Source organism: Perognathus longimembris, chromosome 4 (assembly GCF_023159225.1).
Source record: "Perognathus longimembris pacificus isolate PPM17 chromosome 4, ASM2315922v1, whole genome shotgun sequence".
Classification (NCBI taxonomy): domain Eukaryota; kingdom Metazoa; phylum Chordata; class Mammalia; order Rodentia; family Heteromyidae; genus Perognathus; species Perognathus longimembris.
In genome coordinates, this window is record NC_063164.1 from 32,610,659 (window position 1) to 32,634,238 (window position 23,580).

The 23,580-nt window shown below is 39.9% G+C and overlaps 1 protein-coding gene across 4 annotated transcripts in view; it reads left to right on the forward strand.

The window, feature by feature from the left end:
- Positions 1 to 23,580, forward strand: part of Ankrd44 (ankyrin repeat domain 44) — a 325,588-nt gene that overhangs the window by 297,510 nt on the left and 4,498 nt on the right. For all 4 annotated transcript variants that reach the window (XM_048345044.1, XM_048345043.1, XM_048345042.1 and 1 more), the window contains 10 exons: positions 1,083 to 1,284; positions 5,828 to 5,915; positions 7,918 to 8,035; positions 10,609 to 10,825; positions 13,023 to 13,110; positions 14,002 to 14,085; positions 16,010 to 16,155; positions 16,653 to 16,735; positions 19,186 to 19,268; positions 20,758 to 20,849. In XM_048345044.1, the coding sequence (XP_048201001.1) occupies positions 1,083 to 1,284; positions 5,828 to 5,915; positions 7,918 to 8,035; positions 10,609 to 10,825; positions 13,023 to 13,110; positions 14,002 to 14,085; positions 16,010 to 16,155; positions 16,653 to 16,735; positions 19,186 to 19,268; positions 20,758 to 20,849 (1,201 nt within the window). The remainder of the gene's footprint in view (positions 1 to 1,082; positions 1,285 to 5,827; positions 5,916 to 7,917; positions 8,036 to 10,608; positions 10,826 to 13,022; positions 13,111 to 14,001; positions 14,086 to 16,009; positions 16,156 to 16,652; positions 16,736 to 19,185; positions 19,269 to 20,757; positions 20,850 to 23,580) is intronic.

Below are 23,580 nucleotides of genomic sequence, written 5' to 3' on the forward strand. Positions count from 1 at the left end.
ATACTAGTACATTATGAGCGTGTGTATATAAATAATTATTTCTGTGTTTTCATTATCATATGGAAAAAAAGTAAGAAAGAAAAAGCACCTACTACCTACAAGATGCTATGCAAGGCCTGTGAAATTTATCTCTTTATGGTCACAGCAACTTCAGTAGACAGATTTTGTTGCTATTCCTTTATGGATGGGAAACAGATACACAGCATAGTTAAGCACTCCTAGAATGTAAGGGGAAGTACAGAAATCAAGGAACAAAGGGTAGACATATGCAGTAGTAGAGACACTAAATTGAAAATGAACTATACAAGTTGTAGGTGGGAATGGGAGGGAAAACTGGAAGAGCCTGAGTGAAGGGGTGACATTCTCCAAAAAGAAATGTACACTTATTACCTGATGTATATAACTGTAACCCCTATGTACACCACCTTTATAATACCAATTTAAAAATATAAAGAAAAATAAGCTCTTCTAAGATCCAGGCACTGATGTTCATGCCTGTAATCCTAGCCACTCAGGAGGCTGAGATCTGAGGATCTAAGTTTGAAGCCAGCTGTGGAAGAAAAGTGCAAGAAACTCTTATCTCCAATTACTCAAGGGAAAATAAAGCACCAAAAGTGGTAGAGTGCGAGCCTTAAGCGAAAAAGCCAAGCAAGAGCACCAGGCCCTACCATCAGCAAAAAGAGAGAAAGAGAGAGAGAGAAACTCTCCTAAGATGACGCGTTTAGACAGGTGACAGCATTGGACTATAAAGGGAGGTCAACTTGCCTTGCTGCATCCCAAAGACCATGATGTTCTGGTCATTTTTTTTTTTTTGGTGAACTTTACTAATAAATAAAACTAAGAAAAAATATTCTCATTTTGTCCATGGATAGGTTTATGATGGGAGTAACCAATATAAGAATGTATTAATACATGCAGCTATTTTCCTAGATTGGATTATTAGATTGCTAGATATACATACAAAAATACATCAGTGCACTTTTGCCAGTGTTCCGTGTGGCATGGTCTCTACCCATGCATGGTCCTCACTGGACTGTCTGGGGTTGAGGTGAGCATTTGGACCATTGTTTTCTTCTCTGCAGGCCTACAATGGGCACCATCAGGCCTTGGAGGTCCTTCTGCAGTCGTTGGTGGACCTGGACATCAGGGATGAAAAAGGCCGCACGGCTCTGGATCTGGCTGCCTTCAAGGGACACACGGAGTGTGTAGAAGCCCTGATAAACCAGGGGGCATCCATCTTTGTAAAAGACAATGTGACCAAAAGAACGCCGCTTCATGCCTCAGGTAGGCCCAACCCCGGCTTTCATCCCTAAGTTCTGTAGCTCGCTCCTGAGTACAAATAAACGAATAACAGCATCCTCATTCATCCCCATCTTTAAAATACAGTTTTCTTTCTCCATCAGACATGGCTGTATACTTCCAACATGTTTTGATAGAGTGGGTGGGCTCTGGCCAGGCAGCTTCTGGCCTTCTTCCTAACTCCAAAAAGACTTTGGGAGCTCTGGCAAAAGACTCCCTACTACAAGTGTTCCCAACAAAAGACAAGGTGTAATGTCCAGAAAATGTCACATATAACTAATCACATCCAAAGCACAGAGCATTTTCTCTAGTATTTCTAACATTCCCTTCCTTCCCAGACCAACTTTCCTTGTTACCCCCCCCCCCCCCGCTCAAAAAACCCACAAACTCTGCAGTTACATAAAGACTTCTTCAAAGAAAGTTGTTTTCTTTGCTTCTGGCCTTTTAAGACAAGACTCAAAAAAAAAAACACAAAAAAAAAACAACCAAAAAAGAAACCAGGAAAACCTGAAGGAAGTCACTGCCAATGAAAACTCAGATGACAAGACACACACACACACACACACACACACACACACACACACACACACACACACAGAGAGAGAGAGAGAGAGAGAGAGAGAGAGAGAGAGATCACAGCATTTATGGCCTGACATTACTGTATCTTAGGGACATTTCATATACAAAAGCTCCATCAGTACATCATTCTGCCACCCTAAGTTTGGTCCTTAGCTTTTGTTTTGGTTCTTAATACCTCAGATGTATAAATAGAACCCTTAAAGAGTACATGTATAGCCAGGTGCCTGTGACTCACGCCTGTAATCCTAGCTAGTCAAGAAGCTGAGATCTGAGGATTGCCATTCAAAGCCAGACACAGAAGAAAAGTTTGTGGGACTCTTATCTCCAAATAACCACCAGATAACCACCAGAAAACCAGAAGTGGAGCTGTGGCTCAAAGTGGAAGACTGCTAGCCTTGAGCCAAAATGCTCAGAGATAATGCCCAGGCCCTAAATTCAGGCTCCATCACACACACACACACACACACACACACACACACACACACACACACGAATATATATACCAAAATCAAAAAGTAAATAATTTGCCTTTTCTGGGAGTTCTCTCTCCAACATACAGGAACACTTGTAACCAACAAAACACATGCAGGCATATACACAGAAATAAATGTTATATAAAAGAGTTTTGGGCTTGGCTAAGCCATAAATACCTTTAAGCTCAGGAAATCCAGTAATATCAGCCTTTGATGTGAGTAATAGAACTTTATAAGGAGAAATAACCATCTTACCCAGTTTCACTGGGTATGGTTGTACTGAGGAAATAAAGGAGTGAGGATGTTTTTCAAAAGACCTTATGACTCATTATTTGGGAAATTTTTCTAGGAAAAATAAACTTTCCATTTATACCCCTTACTGCCTAAGCCAATTATAGAGATTGAAAAGGACTACCTTTGCCTAATTGCCTAAAATGATAGTAGCTGGAAGAAAAAAAAAAAGAGCTTGAGTAGCAACAGTTTATAAATTCTTATTTTCCATCGTAGTCTTTTTGCTCCCTTGCCTAGTGGTATTATACAGTCCAAATTTTGTTTTGTTTTCCCTTTGTAAAATTAGTTTCCAATTAATAAGGCAAGCATCCTTGCACATGGTAGCATACAATGTGATTCCTGACGATTACAAAACCTGTTTGGGGGGCTGGGGATATAGCCTAGTGGCAAGAGTGCCTGCCTCGGATACACGAGGCCCTAGGTTCGATTCCCCAGCACCACATATACAGAAAACGGCCAGAAGCGGCGCTGTGGCTCAAGTGGCAGAGTGCTAGCCTTGAGCGGGAAGAAGCCAGGGACAGTGCTCAGGCCCTGAGTCCAAGGCCCAGGACTGGCCAAAAAAAAAACAAAAAAAACCTGTTTGGGTTGAAGAAGCCCATCCTTGCAAACAGTAAGCAATGAATGGCAGTCACACATTTGCCACTGTGGTGTAGGTGTGGTTCAAGGGCTCCCCCTAGTGGTCAAGAGGATTCACTCTGTTAGTGTTTTCCCCGGGCACCTTTCATTAAGAAGACATAGGCTGTCATTGGAGTCTTATAAAATGTCTGCGGTGCAGAGGTGATTTAGGATCCGTACACCCAGCATCTTTTGCAGCTCCCCTGAGAGGCCAATTTCTGTATTTCAATCCCTCGGAATATTGTGAGAAGCGGCAGCCAGGATGGATATTGGAGATTTGGCCCAGATCAATGCAGTGACAGTTATGATGGTCTTTGAGCAACATGAAAAACAATGGCTGTCACTCATAGCCAGGGAGAGGCTGAGATAGAGAAAGCTGCACCTGGCAGAACACAGCTAAGGATATTGACATCTTTCTGCTAGAAGGCAGTTGAAGGGAAAATGTAGTGTGTGAGAAGGTGAGTGAGATTCTGACTTGGCTTCACTTTTATTCTGAGGAGAATTTAAATTTTCCTCACACCTATGGGGTGAATTCAGGAAGCTTATGTACAAAACACAAATATAAAAGCATAACTGTAGATGTTTTTCTGTCTGGCACACTGAGTGATAATAGGAAATCAGATGCTGTTTTCTTACACTCAATTGAAAATGCAGTACCTGAGGAACTGTTAAGTACAGGCATTTAAAGAATATCAGATTACTACAGAAAGAAGAGCTAGTTAAAAAAAATGTGGTTCCCTTCCCTCTACGAGTCCATGGCTGTGAAATTTAGTTGTCAGTCCTTCAGTGATAATTTTCTTTTGGGCATCTTAGACATATAGTAAACTCCTTGTGTATTGCAATGATAACAGGTTTTTGCATAACTTAAAAAATATAACAGAAACAGCAGCAACCCATTATGTATTACTTGTAACTACAGTCTGTCAAATGTCTTCCCAAGATACATAAATGGATGGTGCTGAGATGAGGTGAATGGAATAGTGTGGGCATTATCCTGTTGTTCATTGGGTGGTATCGATGAATGGGAGCTAATTCTAATAGGTATTGTCCCTGAAAACTGTCAATGTTAAATTAGCATCCTCTCACGACTGGCAAGCTATAAAAAGGACTGTAAAACACAGCCCTGAAGAGAGCCTTTGTCAGCTTAACACAGATACATCATTTCCCTTCTCTCTCCACATTCATCACCAGGGAAATTCAATGTATTTTATTGTGTTCTTATTGTTTATACAGGAGAGTAGGTCATGTTCGGAATTTTAAACGTATTTGTTCTCAGCTTACTCTATGAGCAAAGCTATGTTTAGGCAGATTCTTCTTTCTCCTCTCTTCCTCCTCCTCCTCTTCTTCCTCCTCTTCTTTCTTCCTCATGCACACCATGCTCCACCACTTAGGAAAGGAGCACCTTGCCAGGTATGCACAAGCATATTTCCCAATCTCCTTCTCCCAGAATGTAAGGCCAACATGACATTGAGATTGCATTGCATTTCTTGCCCACTGTGGGGGTCTGCTGGGGTGGGGTAGATGAGGGCCAACAGCCTGAGAAGGGGCTTAGAAGGCATTTGAGTTAGAGGAGAGGATGGTCAAGAGAGGAAAGAGTGAGGCAAGGAGGAATGCAGAAGGAGTGTCCCCAGAGGCCTGAAGTGTGCTTGTGACACTAAGCTGTGGTTTGGGAGACACCAGCACCTAGCAGGGCCCCACTGCTGAGTCTCCTAAGAATAACAGTCAATCATCCCTGAGCAGTGAGGAGAAGCATACCTTTCCAGCTTGGTGTTTTTGTTTAAGCCATCACTAATCAATGAGAACTGCTGCTAGATGGTGTACTTTAGAATATAAGGTGACTCCGAAGAGAAGGCATCTATTCTGTTCTTCCTTTTCCCCTCCTTCCTCACCTCCTGTCTTCCCCTCCACCTTCCTCCTGTCCTGTTCCCATCTCTTCTCCCTTCTTTCTCCTCCTCCTTCTTCTTTCTTATTTTTGTTTGTTTGTTTTTGTTTTTGCCAGTCCTGGGGCTTGGACTCAGGACCTGAGCACTGTCCCTGGCTTCCTTTTGCTCAAGGCTAGCACTCAACCACTTGAGCTACAACGCCACCTCTGGCTGTTTTCTATATATGTGGTACTGAGGAATCAAACCTAGGGCTTCATGTATATGAGGCAAGCACTTTGCCACTAGGCCATATTCCCAGCCTTCTTTCTTATTTTAAAAAAGCTCTTGAGGCAGGCTTGACAGTGGATGGTTATGTAGAAGCAAGTGATGCTTAAAGGAATAAAAGGAGAACTAACAAGTAGGAAGACATGGCAGTCCTACAAGGGAGATAAGAAAAGATATCAAGTTTAATAAAAACTTCCTCAGCAGGGGAAGCAGAAAAAGAAGATGAAGATCATAAATTCCTGGTAGGAATAAAGAAAAAGAGAGATGAACACCAGGCCAGGAAGTACTTCAATCCATCAGGAATTGGAAATACAGGGGTCACCTGTTAACAGCAGTGGCAGATGAAGTCCAAATAAATTTCACTTTAGAGGAGTTTCTGTAGTATTTGTCTGTTAAAGGATGTCCCTTATTTTTCTTTTCTAGTCATTAATGGTCACACCCTGTGTTTACGGCTATTACTGGAAATCGCAGACAATCCAGAAGTGGTTGATGTAAAAGATGCCAAAGGACAGTAAGTAGCCTACCCTTGTCCTTGGGTTGACATTTCAATCTCAAGATGTAATTGGTTGGTTTGTGGAACAGCTGAGAGGGCTGATGGTGGACTTCTAGGTTGGGTGAAATCCACGGGCGAGGGCTCTAGGGAAACAATGCTCTGTACCAGAGTCTATATCCAGAAAAAAACACCAAGGGAGTGTGCATTATGGTTATGGACCATATTTCCTAGCTTTCTTTTATGTATTCTTTTCTCCTTCTTCATCCCATCTTTAATCTCTTGAAGCTGTTACAGTCCCATTGCATTAAATTAATAATGGCAAAAAGACAGACCTCAAGCAATTATTACATTGATATTTTTATCCTTCCATTTCGTTCTTACAAGAATTTTCTCTTGTTTTATTCCCCACCCTGTTCTCTTTTCCAAATAGGAAATCCAGAGTGGTCCCCAGGTGTGTGGGTTTGTTTTCTAGTCACACTGAGAACCTCACCCCTGGGATCCACACTCTATTCTGTCCTCTAGACCTATCAGGCTTTTCTTTAGGACAATAAAGAATGAAGAATCATATTTTTCTTAAAGACAATGAAGCTTTGTTCAAATGAAATTTTGATCAGGAGTCCAATGTAGACAAGGGATTTCCTAAGAAAGTCCTCCTTTGGTCTCACTCTATATGAATGCCTAGAGACCTCGATGATTTATCATGTCCCAGTATATATTGTTTTTTTTAAACCATCCAGTGTGTTTATTTGTAGATTTATAGGTACATTCTAGATACCACAAATGAAGGAAAACATGCACTCTGATGGTACTACATCATTCTTTCTGATGGATGAGTAGAATTCCATCATGTATATATACTACATTTTCTTGATCCATTCATCCACTGAGGGCCATCTGGGCTGATTCCATATCTTGCTTATGGTGAATAGTGCTGCAGTGAACATGGTTGCCTGGTGGCTTTAGTCTGGCCTGGTTTGTTGTCTATTGGATAAATTCCCAGAAGTAGAATTGCTGGGTCATAAGGAAACTGTATTTAGTCTTTTGAGAAACCGGCAAAGGGCTTTCCAGAGTTACTGAACAAGTTTACATTCCCACCAACAGAGTAATAGAGTTCCCTTTTGGCCACATCCCTGCCAACATTTATTATTGTTAGTATTCTTGATAATGGCCAAACTAACTGGGATAAGGTGAAATTTCATGTTGTTTTGATTTGCATTTCTTTTATGGCCAGAGATGTTGAACATTTTTTCATGGCCAGTGGTCTATTGGCCATTCTTACTTCTTCTTAGAAGTCTCTCTTTAAGTCCTTAGCCCATTTATTAATTGGATTGTTGTTTCTTTGTATCTGAACATATAAAACAATATTATTGAAATGAACTTCAGGAAATGGAAGCAAGAGGTTTTTCTTTCCTTTGTTGCTCTTTTTGTTTTCTTTTCTTTTTGTCCTGTTTGTTTATCTGTCTTTGGGAGGATAAGAAGGGGGCACAGAAATGGAGGGACAATGGATGAACAAATGCAACATTGGTACTTACTAGATCCTATGTTGAAAATAAGCTATACAACTTGCAGGTGGGGTTGGGAGGGAAAAACTAGGAGAAAGTGCAGGAAGGGATGACATTGTTCAAAAATAATCGTACTCTTTATCTGACTTATGTAACTGTAGCCCCTCTGTATATCACCATTATAATGTCAATAAAAATGTATAAAAAAGGAACATACACCAAAAAGAAAATGAAGAGGGCTTTCCCCATACACATACAATCTACCCAGTTGATACTTAATGCATGCCACATGGTTCTGATAATGAGGGGGTTAGGAATCATTTGAAGTAGAACTTCCACCAGCCCTACCCTACGGCATCCTTGTAGCATTAGAGCAGTGGGAGATTGCTCATTCCACAGAGCCGATAGAAAACTGGGGATGGGAAAAGAACTAGCTATTGTCAAGAACAACGGAGAGATAGCCTCTCACCAAGAGTATTTTCTACCTCATTTGAAAGCCTGTTTTTCTCTATCTCTAGAACCCCACTGATGCTTGCAGTAGCATATGGACATATTGATGCCGTCTCCTTGTTACTTGAAAAGGAAGCAAATGTAGATGCTGTTGACATTATGGGATGTACAGCTTTACACAGAGGGGTATGTATGCCTTTCATGGCTTTAATCAAGCTTGTTTCCTCTTTTTATTCCCTACACAAAATTTTAAGGAAAAAGGCTCGCTGTATAATATAATCAATTAACCCTCAGCCAGTCAAAAAGAAATTACAAAATCTTGTACAAAGGTACAGTAATGAAAGTACTGTTAGTTTCATGACAGATTGTGATAATAAATGCCTGAACACCTACTATTGGTGGGCTTGCTTCTTCTTTTTGATTACAAAATGCATGTGCATCATAGAAAATTTGTAAAAAATTTTTTTAACACAGAGGAAGAAAATCACCATCACTACTAATCATACATCCTGGAGAAAACCACTTTTTGAATGTATACTTATTCCCAATTCTTTTTCTTCTTTTTATGTAGATTTGTCTTACACTTTGAAAGAGAGAATACAGAAAATGCTATTTGGAATGTGTCATATTTGTCTCAGCATACATTGACAGCAAAAGAGGAGGGTTTGCTGTGATAACTCCATAGATGCATATAATAGACTTTGAACAAGTTTTCCTCCTCTTTTTCAAACAGCTTTTGGTGGGATTTATTATGCTGTCTTCATAATGAAGATATACTATCTTGTACTATCGTCATCATGCTATATTCAGATGTGGTGTGTGTGTGTGTGTGTGTGTGTGTGTGTGTGTGTGTGTGTAAAATGAACTTCTTCACCTCTCAGTACCTTCTCCTTTTCCCTTTCCCCTTTCATTGGTCCCCCACTCGAGTCTCCCTTTACACTTATGTTCCATCATCGATCATCATCATCATCATCATCATCATCATCATCATCACCATCATCGTCATTTTATGTATGGATCCCACATATGAGTGAAAACATGCAGTGTTTGCCCTTTTGAGCTTGGCTTATCTTACTTAACATAATGATCTTCAGTTTTGTTCATTTTCCTGCCAATGATGTAACTCCATTTGTATTCCTCCCTCGGGGGGTGGTGTATATATGCTATTTTCTCTATCCATTTATCTGTTGTTGGGCACCTAGAATGATTCCACAATTTGGCTCTTGTGAGCAGCACTGCAATAAACGTGGATGACTTACAATTCTTCAAATATATGCCTAACAGTGATATGATGAGTCATAAGGTTAATCTATAGTTAGGTTTTTGAAGAATTGCTGATTTCCATCATGGCTGCACTTGTTATATTTCCACTAGCGTGGATGAGAGGCCTTTCCCCTAAGTCCTCACCAACCATGTTGTTTGTTTTCTTAGTGATTCTGATGATTTCTCAATGATTCTATTCTGACTGAGGTGAAATGGAATCAGTGAAGATTTGATTTGCATTTCCTCAATGGCTAATGATGTTGAACATTTCTTGAGCTATTTACTAGCCATTTGGACTTAAGAACACTGTGTTTGTTTGAGCATTTGTTAATTGAATTATTTGTTCTCTTGCTATTTAGTTTCTTTTTAGTTCTTTGGACATTCTGGAATTAAGCTATCTACTGAATAGCTAGGGAAAAATTTCCTCCTTTCTGTGTGGTAGCTCTTGGTTCTGGTGCTTGTGTCCTTCAAATACATAGTCATTTTTCATATCCCATTGTGTGTTGTGTTCTTACGTTGATGACCTGATTTTTCAGTAGTCAAGTTATTTCTAATTGTTGTTTATTACATCTGAGTGTTTATCCTATGAACAGTTCTTTCTATACAGCTGTTAAATTGCTTTTCCAAAGATATCAAATCAGCCAAATGAACAAAATCAGAAATCATAACATTACTATTTGTGGATAGTGTGAATAACTTAAATGGAAAGAACTTTATTGGTTAGTGTCATTATTATATTTCTTATTTCTTGGGCACTTCTTGTGAGTTGTGCAACAAGCCGGGAGCCTTTTCCTTTTCCTATAGTCATGCAGCACATAACCTAATTTTCACTCTGTAGTCTCCTAAAACAGTAGAAGAGCTAGAGAATTCCTATCACTTAGTGTTCTTACTGGGCCCTTCTGGTGATATACAAATACCCCTATGTTATAATGCTATACTATTCAGTTGAACAACATGCTAGACAGGTAGATAGCATAGATGTATAATAAGCTTTTCTTTCTGGCTTGTGTGCACATATTCTGTGTCTATCACAAAGCAACAAAACAGCCTGACAGAACAGTCCTCAGAACCAACTCCCACCATGTCACACAGCTGTATTATCTTCTTAGCTCTAACAACAGCCTTTGAGAACACTATTCCTATTCTTATTTACAGACAGAGAGAAGCAATGTGATCACCTCTTACAGGGGGCAGGAGCCAGGATTTAATGCATCTTTCTTATTCTAAAGTCTGTACTTTCTACCAAGTCATGGTATTTTGGGGGGTGATGTTTGGAAAGTCAAGAGATGTTTGTAAAATGCTCTGCTGTTCATAGACTTTTCTGGCATTAAGTTGGATAGGTTGTTCTGCCTCCCACCTCTGAGTTAGGATAATCTGCTTTCCTTAAGGCCAGATGTGGGACCTCTTGCTCTGAGCCCAATGTAACCTGACTGTTTGGCTCCCTGAATCTCCTGCCCTTCTGAGTTTTGTGTTATGTTTTCATTGCAATGCATCAGATTATGACAGGACATGAGGAGTGTGTGCAAATGCTGCTGGAACAAGAAGTGTCCATTCTCTGCAAAGATTCCCGAGGGAGAACGCCCTTGCACTATGCAGCTGCGAGGGGCCACGCCACCTGGCTGAGTGAGCTGCTTCAGATGGCTCTTTCCGAGGAGGACTGTTGTTTCAAAGACAACCAAGGCTACACGCCACTGCACTGGGCTTGTTATAACGGTGAGTTGCTGAAATTCCACTGATTCCACAGACATCCAGCCCCAGGACCAGTGTAAAAGAGCACAGTGCTATGAACCATGGCTTTGTCTTTCTGCACACTAGATGCTTGGTTGTTTTTGTCTACTCAATTGGTTGGTTGGATCAATTTCTCCCTCTGTCCCCATGTAGCTGCCATGATATCTTAGTTGGGCAAAAGTTTACTTGCCTCCTTTTGTTATTCAAAAACATATAGCTCCTGATTAGAACTGACTGATTAAACTTTTATTAGTTTCTGAACTATATAAGAGAACCAAAGGTTTCACAAATAATTTAAATAATATAGCTGAAAGCAAAACATAAAATGAAATATGATATGGAATAACCTGTCACAATGAATACTAAGAGATATACAATATTTTTCTTTGTTTTATATTCCACATATATTGCACTTATTACTTGGGAAAATTAAACTTTTAATTTCTCTGACATGAATATAAAAGAAATGCATGCTACTTGTACCAAATGAAAAATTCTGAGGTATCTACACTAAAATTAAGTTTCCTTTCCAAACCATTTCTTGATATAATGTGTTATTGTTCATATTTTTTCCTCTGATACTATACATAACTACAGATGAATGTGCATCTATTTGTTGTTGCTAGTATTAGGGCTTGAACTCAGAACTATGAGCTTGCTAGGCAGCAGGCATTCTTACCACTTAAGACATACCTCCATCCCTCTTTTGCTTTAGCTTGTTTTTACAAAGGGCCTGGTGCCTTTGCCCAGGGATGGCCTCAGATTGAGATCTTCCAACCTCAGTCTCTTAAGTGGGTGGAACTATAAGCATCACCATTCTCAGCTGATTTTATTGTTGATATTTTTCCTTGGTGGTAATGGGTTTGAGTTTAGGGATTTTCACTTTCTAGGCAGGTACTCTACCACTTGAGCCATGCCTTCAGCCCTTTTTGTTCTGGTTAATAGCTGAGACAGAGTTTTACTTTTTGCTCAGGTGATACTGGACAGTAATCCTCCCACAGATGGAGGGAGGGGTGTGTGTCTCAGGCTGGCCTAGAACCATGATCCTCCTGATTTTAGCCTTCATTATATCTAGGTGACAGGCATGCACCAACACACTCAACTTTTGATTAACTTTATGCCCTGACTGCCTTCAAATCACAATCCTATCTCTACCTCACAAGTAATTAGGATTCATCAGCACACTAGCCCTAGAATGTGCATCTATTTTTTAGTTAATATTATGCAATAAATATCATCCTATAATTATCAACACTGTTGGTGCTTACTTAAACTTCTATTTCAGAATATGTTTCTGTGCAGAATATTCTTACAAGTTAGCACAATCACAGCAGTAAACTATGGAACCATCCTAGGGATTTATCAACTGATGAGTGGACAGAAAATATGATGGGCTTTTGCCTGTAATCCTTACTACTTGGGAAATAGACAGAGGAGGCTTGTGGCTGGAGGCCATTTGGCAAAAGAAATTGAGAGACCTGATCTCAAAGAACAAGCTGAACATGGTGGTTCCCACCTATAGGGAGGAGGGTAGTTGTATGAAGAGGACAGTGGTCAGCGGCCCCTGGAAAAATGTGACATATCCTGTCTGAGAAATAACTAAATCAAATAGCTAAATAAATGCTAAAAAAAATTTAAAACCCCTCACATTTATTCATCTACTTTTTAAAAAGTACTCATTAGATGGCTACTCTGTACCACCTGCCCCTGAACACACTTCCCTAGTAATTTACTCAGAGCCTTTTAACATGTGCTCCACATCAAAGAGTGTATGCTCCTAATCACCTCCTCACCCCTTCACTAGAGTGTGGAACATATTAACATATTCATGAGGGTGAAAGGTCAAACTCCTATTTAGAAATATGGGCAAAAGGAGGCATGTGCATGTTAGGCACCTGTCTGTCAAAGGCTCAGGGTAACACTGAATTCATTCAGCGTGCAGAGCTGTCTTCCTTATCTGCACCCCACCATATGTCCTTCACTGGTTCATTTGTTCATTTTGCCTCAGAACACCTGGGAGCAGGGTTAATAACATTTCTGCACTTTGTTAATTTTCTTCCATGGAGAATGAACATTCAGGCAATCAGGGGAAAATTCCCAAGCTAGAATTTAATAAGCCCCAAACTGTGCTGAAGTGAGTTTCTTTCTTGGAAATGCTTTAAATTCTTTTGATTCCTTACAGGTAATGAAAACTGTCTAGAGGTACTTTTGGAGCAGAAATGTTTTCGAAAATTTATCGGTAATCCCTTCACTCCACTGCACTGTGCAATGTAAGTGGAAACGCGGGTGTGAGGTGGGGGTAAAGGGGGAAGTATTGGGCTGCATGTAGAAAGATTGCCTTTTAAAGAAGGAAAAAGGTGATTACAGATAAGATTAAAATATTCCATGCTGCTGCTAAGGACAAATAGGGCAATCGTAACGTGTGGTCCCCAATGTTGATGAGTTCCCAGGAGCCCAAGGTGCTGTGTTGCATCCCAAGGTGACTCTGAGCCACCTTAGGAAGTTGCGGAAGGGCTGGGCAGAGAGGCACATTCCTCATGATCAGAAGAATGAGTCTGTGGTTGCTCACATCTGTCTTCCAAATTCTAAAATTAAGTCAAGCTTAACAACTATAGGCCTATGCATGGTTAGGCCTTTCCTACCAGGAAGACTTCACATGTAATTCTCCACTGTTTATATATGCTAAACATTTTTATTTCTTGCAAGTGTGATTTATTTTCCATCTCATATCCTGAGTTATTATTCAGAGGGTACTGTGACTTTAAGTGAGACTTCTGTGGTCCGCCTGCGGAGCCAAGATCTGAAGATGTTTGATGTTTACACTATCACCTAACCAAGTATAGGTGACAAAGGATCTGGGTTATTTTAAATCTGAAGGATCCATGTCTGATGTGATATCTCATTAACTAATCTATAATGAGCTCCTACTAGAGTACAGAGGTTCAAAGGAGAAGCTAAGGGTTATAAGGTTGAACACTTCCCACAAATACTGGCATCAGATCATTCCACATACAGTGCAACAAGTATGTGTAATGTTAGGCTGTATGTTTGGCACATATATACTGTTACACATACAGTGCATAGGAAGATGAGGTAGGAGGGACTAAATCATCTTTGAAAGAGTGAGATTTTTTTCCCATTAAAATCCATTTTCATTTCAGAATAAATGACCATGAGAATTGTGCATCAATGCTACTGGGGGCCATAGATTCCAATATTGTCAGTTGTCGAGATGATAAAGGCAGGTGAGTATCCTAGAATGACATGATTTTGTCTTGCTGAGTCTTATTACTCCTTGCTTTGTATTCACAGAGCAGAAACCTTTAAAAAAAAAACTGTGTTTTTTTTTTTTTAATGGTTCTAAGGATCAAACCCAAGGCTTCATATGTGCGAGGCAAGTCCTGCATCACTGAGCCACATCCTCAGTGTTTGTCTTCTGGAAACAAGATCTAATTTTGTAGCCTAGGCTAGCCTTGAAGTGGTGATCTTCCTGCCTCTACCTCCTGAATGTTGGGATTAAAGGCACAATCAACCAGACAAACATCTGTTTCTTAATTGAGTAACATGTTTTTAAAATTACATAGTACAAAGCCAGGTGCCAGTGGCTCATGCCTGTATTCCTAGCTACTCAAGAGGCTGAGATCTGAGGATCAAGGTTCAAAGCCAGCCAGGGCAGGAAAGTCCCCAATTAACCACTCAGAAACCAGAAGTGGCACTGTGGCTTAAGTGGTAGAGTACTAGCCTTGAGCACAAAGAGGCTCAGGGACAGCACCCAGTCCCTGAGTTCAAGCTAACACAACTGACAAATAAATACACACACACACACACATACATACATACATACATACATACATACATACATACATACATACAATTACATATTAAAAAGAATATGTAATTTAAAAAATTCCCTCAACCAAACAACTACAAAAGCAATACTTGCAAAACTGTTTGGTGTAAGTGAACTGAACACCTCAGGGGGGGAAAGGGAAAGGGGGAGGAGGGAGGGGGGTATGAGGGACAAGGTAACAAACAGTACAAGAAATGTATCCAATGCCTAACGTATGAAACTGTAACCTCTCTGTACATCAGTTTGATAATAAAAATTTGAAAAAAAAATTCCCTCATCCTACGATCACAAACCTCTTCCTTAAAAGAAGTTTTATATTCTCCTAAATATTTTTATATATTCTTGAATATTTTCTACACATATCTTTTAGTATATTTGTGTGAGCATATATTCTTTTTATATAAATTGGAGCACTCAGTAACTGTGATTCTCCTTTTAGTACATATTGGAGGCCTTTCTGTGCCAGGATATACATATTACCATATTCTTTTAAAAGCTGTATGTTATTTCATTGAATGAATTTACTGTATTTTCCTTAGCCTGTCTTCTATTGAAGAACATTTTTTTCAATATTTTATTATCTCAAAGAAATGGCACAATAATGATCATTCCTGTATATAAATGAATCTGCACAGGTGGTCAAGTATATGTGGAAAATAAATCCTAGGAATGGAGGACTGAGGGTGTGACTTGAGTGGTAGAGTACTTGCTGAGCAAGTATACGGCCCCAAGTTTAGACCTCAATGAAAGAAAGAAGGAAAGGAAGGAAGGAAGGAAGGAAGGAAGGAAGGAAGGAAGGAAGGAAGGAAGGAAGGAAGGAAGGAAGGAAGGAAGGAGAAGAAGGGGGGAGAGGGGGAGGGAAGGAGGGAGGGCGGGAAAAGAAACTAAAGTTCTAGTAGTGAAATTACTTCATTAGAAGATCATTAGTTTTAACTTTGATAAATAATATCAAATTGACCTCCCAAAGAAATCAACCATTCATATTAGAGAACGTAGGCTTTAATTCTATCAACTACCTACAAATTAATCACCTACAACCAATCACCCACCAATTTAAGGCTCGCTTTCAAAAGTATCTATCTGAAAGATGAGTAAAGTCACTAGATTTCAAGATTAAAGGGCCAATAAAGATGCTAATGTATGGGCATACATCCCTCAAATCTGAGGGTGCCACTCCCATAAGTGGAGTCTTGATCATTATCTCTCTCTACTGAGAAGGTTTACATAAATAACACCATGATTATGTGTCCTGGCAGTTACTAAAGAGAGAATACATTTAAAGGAAGCTAAATAAAAAAATGCTTGTTTTACATCTTTAGGACACCCCTTCATGCAGCAGCTTTTGGGGGTCATGTGGAGTGCTTGCAGCTTCTTTTGAGACATAGTGCCCAAGTGAATGCAGTGGATAATTCAGGAAAGACGGCGCTGATGATGGCTGCTGAGAACGGACAGGCAGGTGCTGTGGGTACGTACTTGCCCTGCAGACTTTGCATGTCCGCCTATCAAAGGAAAACTGAGAAATGGATGCTCATCTACAAAACACACTTGAAAAAGACCCATTGTCAGTTTCACTGAAGCCACCAGCCTCCATTTGTTCAATGGTTTTCTGTTCCCTGTGAGGGCCTTTGTATGCACACAGCGAAATGCCCAATGTTTAGAAACCAAATACAACAGAAACATTATAACTGGAAATATAATAATATACTAAGGATAATTAAAACTAATGCCTATCAACTTCCAATATGAGTAGAACATGTATGGCACAACATGGCTCTTTTCCTCTTTCAAATCTGAGTTCTGTCCTCTGCTCTGGGGGGAAAAAAGGTGTGTGTGTGTGTGTGTGTGTGTGTGCGCTGTGTGTGCTGTGTAATTTGAATATTCTTTTTTTTCTGTAGCAACTTTATCACACATGTGATTAGCATTTAGTCTTAGTTAACCCTCTTTGTTCTTTTTTTTCTACAGAGATCTTGGTGAACAGTGCCCAAGCTGATCTGACTATAAAGGATAAAGACTTGAATACACCATTACATTTGGCTAGTAGTAAAGTATGTAAAGGAACTTTAAACATCATTCGCTAGTGTTGCAATAACAATAATCCCACTGAAGTTATGTCTATCTGGAAAGTGTTTAGCATGGCTCTTTGATAAAGTACACATCTGCAGGGATGTTGTCAGTGTGAGTGGAATATCGGGGGCGGGGGGGGGGGAGGCTGGAAAGCACAAAACCCCAGGTTGAGGAAGATAGGTTAGGTCCAGCACAGTGAGTGAGGATGACATGATTTTCATGGTCTTTGCCTCTTGCATTTTTGCTATGTTCCACCTGTTCTTTTTCTGCCACTGCATCTGCCTCCCTGGTGTGGCATTACATTTGGTACCAATATAAGTTAGGACCTTGGAGTTCTGCTTGCTTTCCTTTGTTCCATCTGAATACAGTGTAACAGCATGGTACAAAATATGCTCCGAGGCAAACAAATGTATCCATGTGCATTTCTACCCTTTCCTTCTTTTTTTCTTATACATAGTACATGTACTGGAGACTGAAACCAGGGCCTTGCTACCACTTTACCTGGGCTCTGTTGTGACATAGGACCTCACTGTGTAGATCATCTGACTTTGAACTTGAGATCTTCCTCCCTTGAGTTCCTGAATACTAGGATTACAGGTGTATGTCATAATCTTTCAGTCTTTTTTTTCCATTGATGGAGATAAAACCCCGAGTGTTGTACAGGATACACATAGTTAAGCACAAAGAATATAGGGTTTTCCTTTTTTTGTTGTTAGTGTTTTGTTCCTATATACATATGCTATTTATGTACATATGCGTAATTTTATTACAAAAGGCATTATAGTACAATGCAAGCTGACACCAGTGATGGCAGTCTATTTTAGCATGGCTAAAGTAGTGTTAGAAGTCTCAGACTTTTCCTTTTGTTGGTTGTATTTTCTCACTTTGTACTCTGAGAAGTCCATGGAAACCGCAAAACATGCCCAGTCTTGTGAAGTTTATTTAGTATGCTAGTGAATACTTTGTTAAAATACAGATGCTGGGATGAGAATGTGGCTTAGTGGTAGAGTGCTTGCCTATCATGCATGAAGCCCTGGGTTCAATTCCTCAGTACCACATAGACAGAAAATGCTGGAAGTGGTACTGTGGCTCAAGAGGTAGAGTGCTAGCCTTGAGCAAAAAATAGAGGCTCGGGGACAGTGCCCAGGCCCTGAGTTCAAGCCACAGGAGTGGAAAAAAAATAGAGATGCTAGCCAAGTATGGTGGCAGATAGCCCCAAATACTAACATTCAGGAGGCAGAGGAGGAGGGTTGTGAATTTAAGACCACCCTGGGCTACCTAGTGAGACAGTTTTTCAAATTTTAATTAACATTAATTAATTAAATACAGGTTCTGACTTGTTAGGATTAGGTGGAACTTAAAATCAATTTTCCTTCTTTCCTTCCTTCCTTCCTTCCTTCCTTCCTTCCTTCCTTCCTTCCTTCCTTCCTTCCTTCCTTCCTTCCTTCCTTCCTTCCTTCCTTCCTTCCTCTTCCTCTCCCTCGCTTTCTCTCTTTCTTTCTTTCGCTGGTCCTGGGGCTTGAACTCAGGGCCTGGGTATTGTCCCTGAGCTTCTGCTCAAGGCTAGCATTCTACCACTTAAGCCACAGTACCAATTCTGGCCTTCTTTGAGTAGTTATTGACATTGAAAGTCTCATGGACTTAGCTTCAAACCTTGATCCTCAAATCTCAGCCTTCTGAATTTTGCTTTTTAGGCTTTTTTCCTTTTTGTTTTTGGAAACCAAGTCTCACCATGCAGCCCAGGAGAGTCAACACTCTAAGTCTCGGGTGGTGCTGCTGTTGCAGGTCTATGGAGCTTGATTAGCAAAGGCTTCAGAATCCATGATCGCTGAATTTTTTAAAAGGATTTCTGACTTAACAATTGATTTTTTTAATATTATGAACCATCTATTATGATAAGATCCAGAAATACCTTTCCCTCACTTAGTAACGAAAGCAGAAGCTTTCCAGAAACAGGGCTTTTTCGTGACGTAAGGTCATAAATGATGACCCACAGTATGGTGAGAATCCTGAGGATGAGTGTGTCTCTGAAGTGGTAACTGAAGGAGGAGGAACTTGATGCATATTTACTAACTAATGTTGAAGGTTTAAAAGAGCATCTAATTCTGCCCTCTACCAGCTGACCTAGCTAAACTAGCATCTGATTTAGCTCTCTGGACATTAATTCTAAAAATTATCTTGGAATATTAATATTAACTATGAATATTTTAGAACAGGCAAATGTTAACTAAGTCCTAATAGACCTCATTTAGAATCTGAGAGTATCTGGGGCCCATTTACTTTTTAGTGGAAAAAAAGTTACTTGGAAAAATAGCCTCGTAGAATATCTTTTTAGGCAGAAGTGCATTTTCAATTTAAGGCCTATTGAATTTTTTTTTCAGGAACTCGTCTGTGTCTCTGTTTCATGTTTCTTATTGTTTTTCTATATTAGGGTTATGAAAAATGTGCCTTGTTAATACTTGACAAGATACAAGATGAGAGCCTTATTAATGCAAAAAACAATGCACTGCAGACGTAAGTATGACTGCTACGCTTTGACTTGTGTACAGAGTCCCATCACTTATTCAGCAGATGTTAGGAGCCTGCCATGTGCAGCATTATTCCTGGAAACCTGAGGTGACATGTGCAGACCTGGCTTCCCCACTTCTGGAAGCTTTCAGTCACACCCCTGCAATTACTGACTGGTGAGGCTGTTGTAGGATGTACCCTTGTTGTGATATGCCATCACAGAATTTTGTAAGGACTTTGTTTTCCTCTGAAAATATTTTCTGTGGCAACATGATCAATTTAGCAAGCTGTTCAAAAAGTCTTATGGGATTATGAACTGACATATTTGGAGAAACAATTTGTAGTATGTATCAGCATCATGTATTCTGACTGGAAGACAACAGTTGTGTAAACCAGGTTTCCAAAATACATTTGAAGAGTGTCTAACCTATTTGTTTTAATTAATCTTTAATTCACTGTAACCCATGGTGTGAAAGATCTAAAAGCTGCTTCACTTGCCATTTTAGAAAATTACATAAACACTTGTTTTAAAGGCAAAGGAATATTAGAATTTTTTCAGTTAACATTCCTAAATAGTTTACTTAACACACTATAGTGAGTTATACATTGTTCTATAAGCATCCAATAAAACCTCTGTGTGCACTTAAAGTTAAGGATATTTGGGAGTATACATTATACAGCAGTCATCTTGATGAACTGCATGGAACAGTGACTTGAATGTTGGAGTTGAAATCAAGCAGTAAAGAACCTTCCACAAACACACCAAAGCTTAGATTCTTCCTATGTACTATCACTGAGATTACTTCAGATGCAGAATAATTGCAACACTGACACAGAAATCTGGGTCAAATGTGTAAAACCAGTTGGGTTGTTAATACCTGGAAAAGATCAGCTGAACTCATGTCATTATTATTATTATTATTATTGTTATTATTATTATCTTTAAATTGTTGTACAAAGGGATTTCAATTCAACAAATCAACTTATAAGTACAATGCATCTTGATCAGTATCACCCCTTTAACATATATCCTATTTAAAAGTTTAAAAATGCATACACAATTTTCAGACTCAAGAACATCTTCCTTTCAGTGATATCAACTGCCCAACATGTTACATTTATGCAGCTTTCTATTACTATATCGAATGCCTGGCATAATCAACTTATGAAGACAAAAGGTTTGCTTTGGCTTACAGTTAGAGGTTTCAGCCCGTAATGATTGGCCAATCCAGATGGGGAGCACATGCCAGCACAACGCTGTGCTCCATGGCCCAGACCAAGAAAAGAAAGAGTTGAAGTCCACAGTTCCTTCAGGGACACACTCTTAGTGACCTGAGCCTTGCCCCTTGTAAAGATGCTACTCTACTATCTCTCACTAGCTTCAAGTTTGGGACTAATCCTTTCCTATGTGGACCTTTGGGAACATTCCAGGTCTAAACACAACACTTTCAAATATATGACATAACTGATGTTTGGTGTCTTTTTTTTTTTCTAGACCCCTCCACATTGCTGCACGCAATGGCTTGAAGGTGGTAGTAGAGGAGTTGTTAGCCAAAGGAGCCTGTGTTCTTGCTGTAGATGAAAATGGTAAGTGGGGTGGGGGAGGAATCCACAATTGCTGCAGGTGCTTCTCATATGCTAGTTGAAGCCAGAGGAAGGGTAGGAGCTATTTTCAAAGAAAGGAAGAATTCTCCCCCTTGGAGGTATCAGGTGTATAAGAATTCAAGCAAGGACAACAGGTCCCGTCTGTCTTCCTGTGAAACACATTGTCTATCTGTAGCCCACCTGTAGCTGTCCATTTTGCATGCAACACCAGCAACTGACCTCTAACTCCTCAGCACTGTGGTTAACATGCTCAAGGCAAAGTCAAAACCTTTCAACTTAGCATTTAGGATTCTAACTGCATGTGCTAAAGAGTTAGATATTACACATGTCATTAGTGCATGTGAAAGGGCTCAATAAAAGCCTATATCTTTGACTGTATTTCCATTCATTCTGAGATCAAACTCTGTTTGTTTGTTTATGTTTGTGCCATTCCTGGCTCTTGAACACAGGGCCTGAGCACTGTCCCTGAACTTTTAGCTCAAGGCTAGTATTCCTCCACTCCAACCAAAGCTCCACTTTCATCTTTTTGGTGGCTAATTAGAATCTCAAAAACTCTTCTACTCAGGCTGGTTTTGAACTGCCATCCTCAAATCACAGCCTCCTGAGTAGCTACGGAGTACAGGCATGAACTACCAGTACCTGCCACCTTTTATATTTTTAAAGTGAAGGTCAGAACTCATTTTCTTAATTTTGAAATTAGGAGAACAAAAGTGAAAAAAAGTTGTTCCAGAAATGACGCTTGAACTCAGACCATAGCATTTTCCCTTATCTTTTTCACTCAAGGATGGCACACTAACATTTGAGCCACAGCTTCACTTTTGGATTTTTGCCAGTTACTTGGAGAAAAGAGTCTCACATTCTTTCTTGCCTGGGCTGACTTTGAAACATGATCCTCAGATCTTAGCCTCCTGAATAGCTAGGATTACAAGCGTGAGCCACCAGAGCCTATGGAAGCAAGAATTCTTAATTAAGGTCTAGACTTGAAATCTTCTTCTGACCTATATAACATTTTTTAATGAGATCATTCTTGTCAGAAGCTTTCTACTATATGTCCTAAGAAATTCTGAAAACTAAGGAGTACTAGCATAAAACTAAATATCCATTCTAAGCACAATGCCTCTTAGGAAGCAACTTTTGGATACTTATAAATTATGTAATTTTTAAATGTGTCATTAATCAGGGCATCTAATTGAAGTATTCTAATGTATTAATGTAACTCAATTAACTGCTTATTACAGGTATTGGAATTAGCAGCCCATGCCTATTTCTCAGAAGTAAGCAGCCATGCTGACATATTAGCTGACTCTTACTAGTTCGGGGTTTGCCATCTTATTTATCCTAGCATGTACCCTGCTCTAGTCCCAACCCTACTCATCTAAGAAAGCGAAACAAAGGCTGTGTGACTCCATCCCTTTGGCTCTCCCACCCCCCTTTTCTTTGCCCTCTGATTGCCTCTTTATGCTTCAGCCCACAATTTTTCTCCAAAATGACCAAGAAGACCAGAATAAATGAGTTTTGCCTTTCTCCAGTGTAAATAAATCTACTGCCCCTGAGCTTTATTTAGCCTTTAGGATCAAGAGCCTTGGGGCAGTAATCTGCCTCTCTAGGAGTGCCTGCCTCTCTAGGAGTTTAGCTGCTTCCTTGCTCCTTCAGGACCTAGAACATTTGGGAGAAATTTTGTGCAGCATTGCAATAATAATTCCCTTCTACCCATTATCCTTCCTGGAATGAGATGTCCACATGTGTGTCCATTCCTGTTTGTGTTCATACCTTAGAGAGGCATGATCTTTTGAAGGTTGAGTGATGGTAAATACCACAAGGAAGTTATATGAAGACAGTTCCTATGAATGGCTGGCTGAGCTACTACACTGCATCTAGTGTAGGAGAAGCTTTAACCCACAGACAGGGTGCTTAATCCTTTTAGGGCCAACAGGACAAAGGTGGACAAGGGTAGCAATCCAATAACAGAATTGATGCACCTCTCCAAGGCATCCATGTGGCATATTCAGGCAATTTTCTCATCTGGAGTAGACTGAAGTCTAGCTGATAGAGAATGATGCAATTCTTATTATGGCCAGCACAGTCATGCCTCTGCATCAGTGACATTTCAAATTTGGGCCTTTGGTTAGTAAGGTAGCGATGTTTGGGGTGGTTTTTTTTTTTTCTTTTGTAAATTCTGTTAAGGATTTTTTAAGTAGTAATGAGTTTTTGGTGGCTTCTACCAATGATTGTTGTCACATCTCCATACACTGTTTATGCTGTATTCCAGTCAATTTTACCTTATCCCACAGTAGTAAATTTTCAATCACAAATGAATACCCTCCTATGTCTAATCTCTTCAGATAATTTCAGTTAGTTGGTCTACACTTCCATTAAAGTGGCAAGACCACACCAGTCATTTTAACAGTTCTCTAATTTCCATGTCAAGTCATTGTTCTCAGAATGAGAGTCCTCCTCAGGCCAGGCCTGAGGCTCATGGTGTGTCTGTGTTCTCTGGTGGAAATGTCTTCTTGGTTGTTGTGTTACTACTGTTTGTGGAATTGTGTCTCATCCCCACCACCTCATGTTTCTGTCCACTAGAAGGCTGGAATTCTGCATTACTTTAGATGATACTGTGCTTTCCGTAGTCATGTGAGTTGCAAATGACAAATCCTTCATGAAATGTCTCTCCCTTCTAGTCCCTTCCAACCTCACCCCTAGCATGACTTGTGAG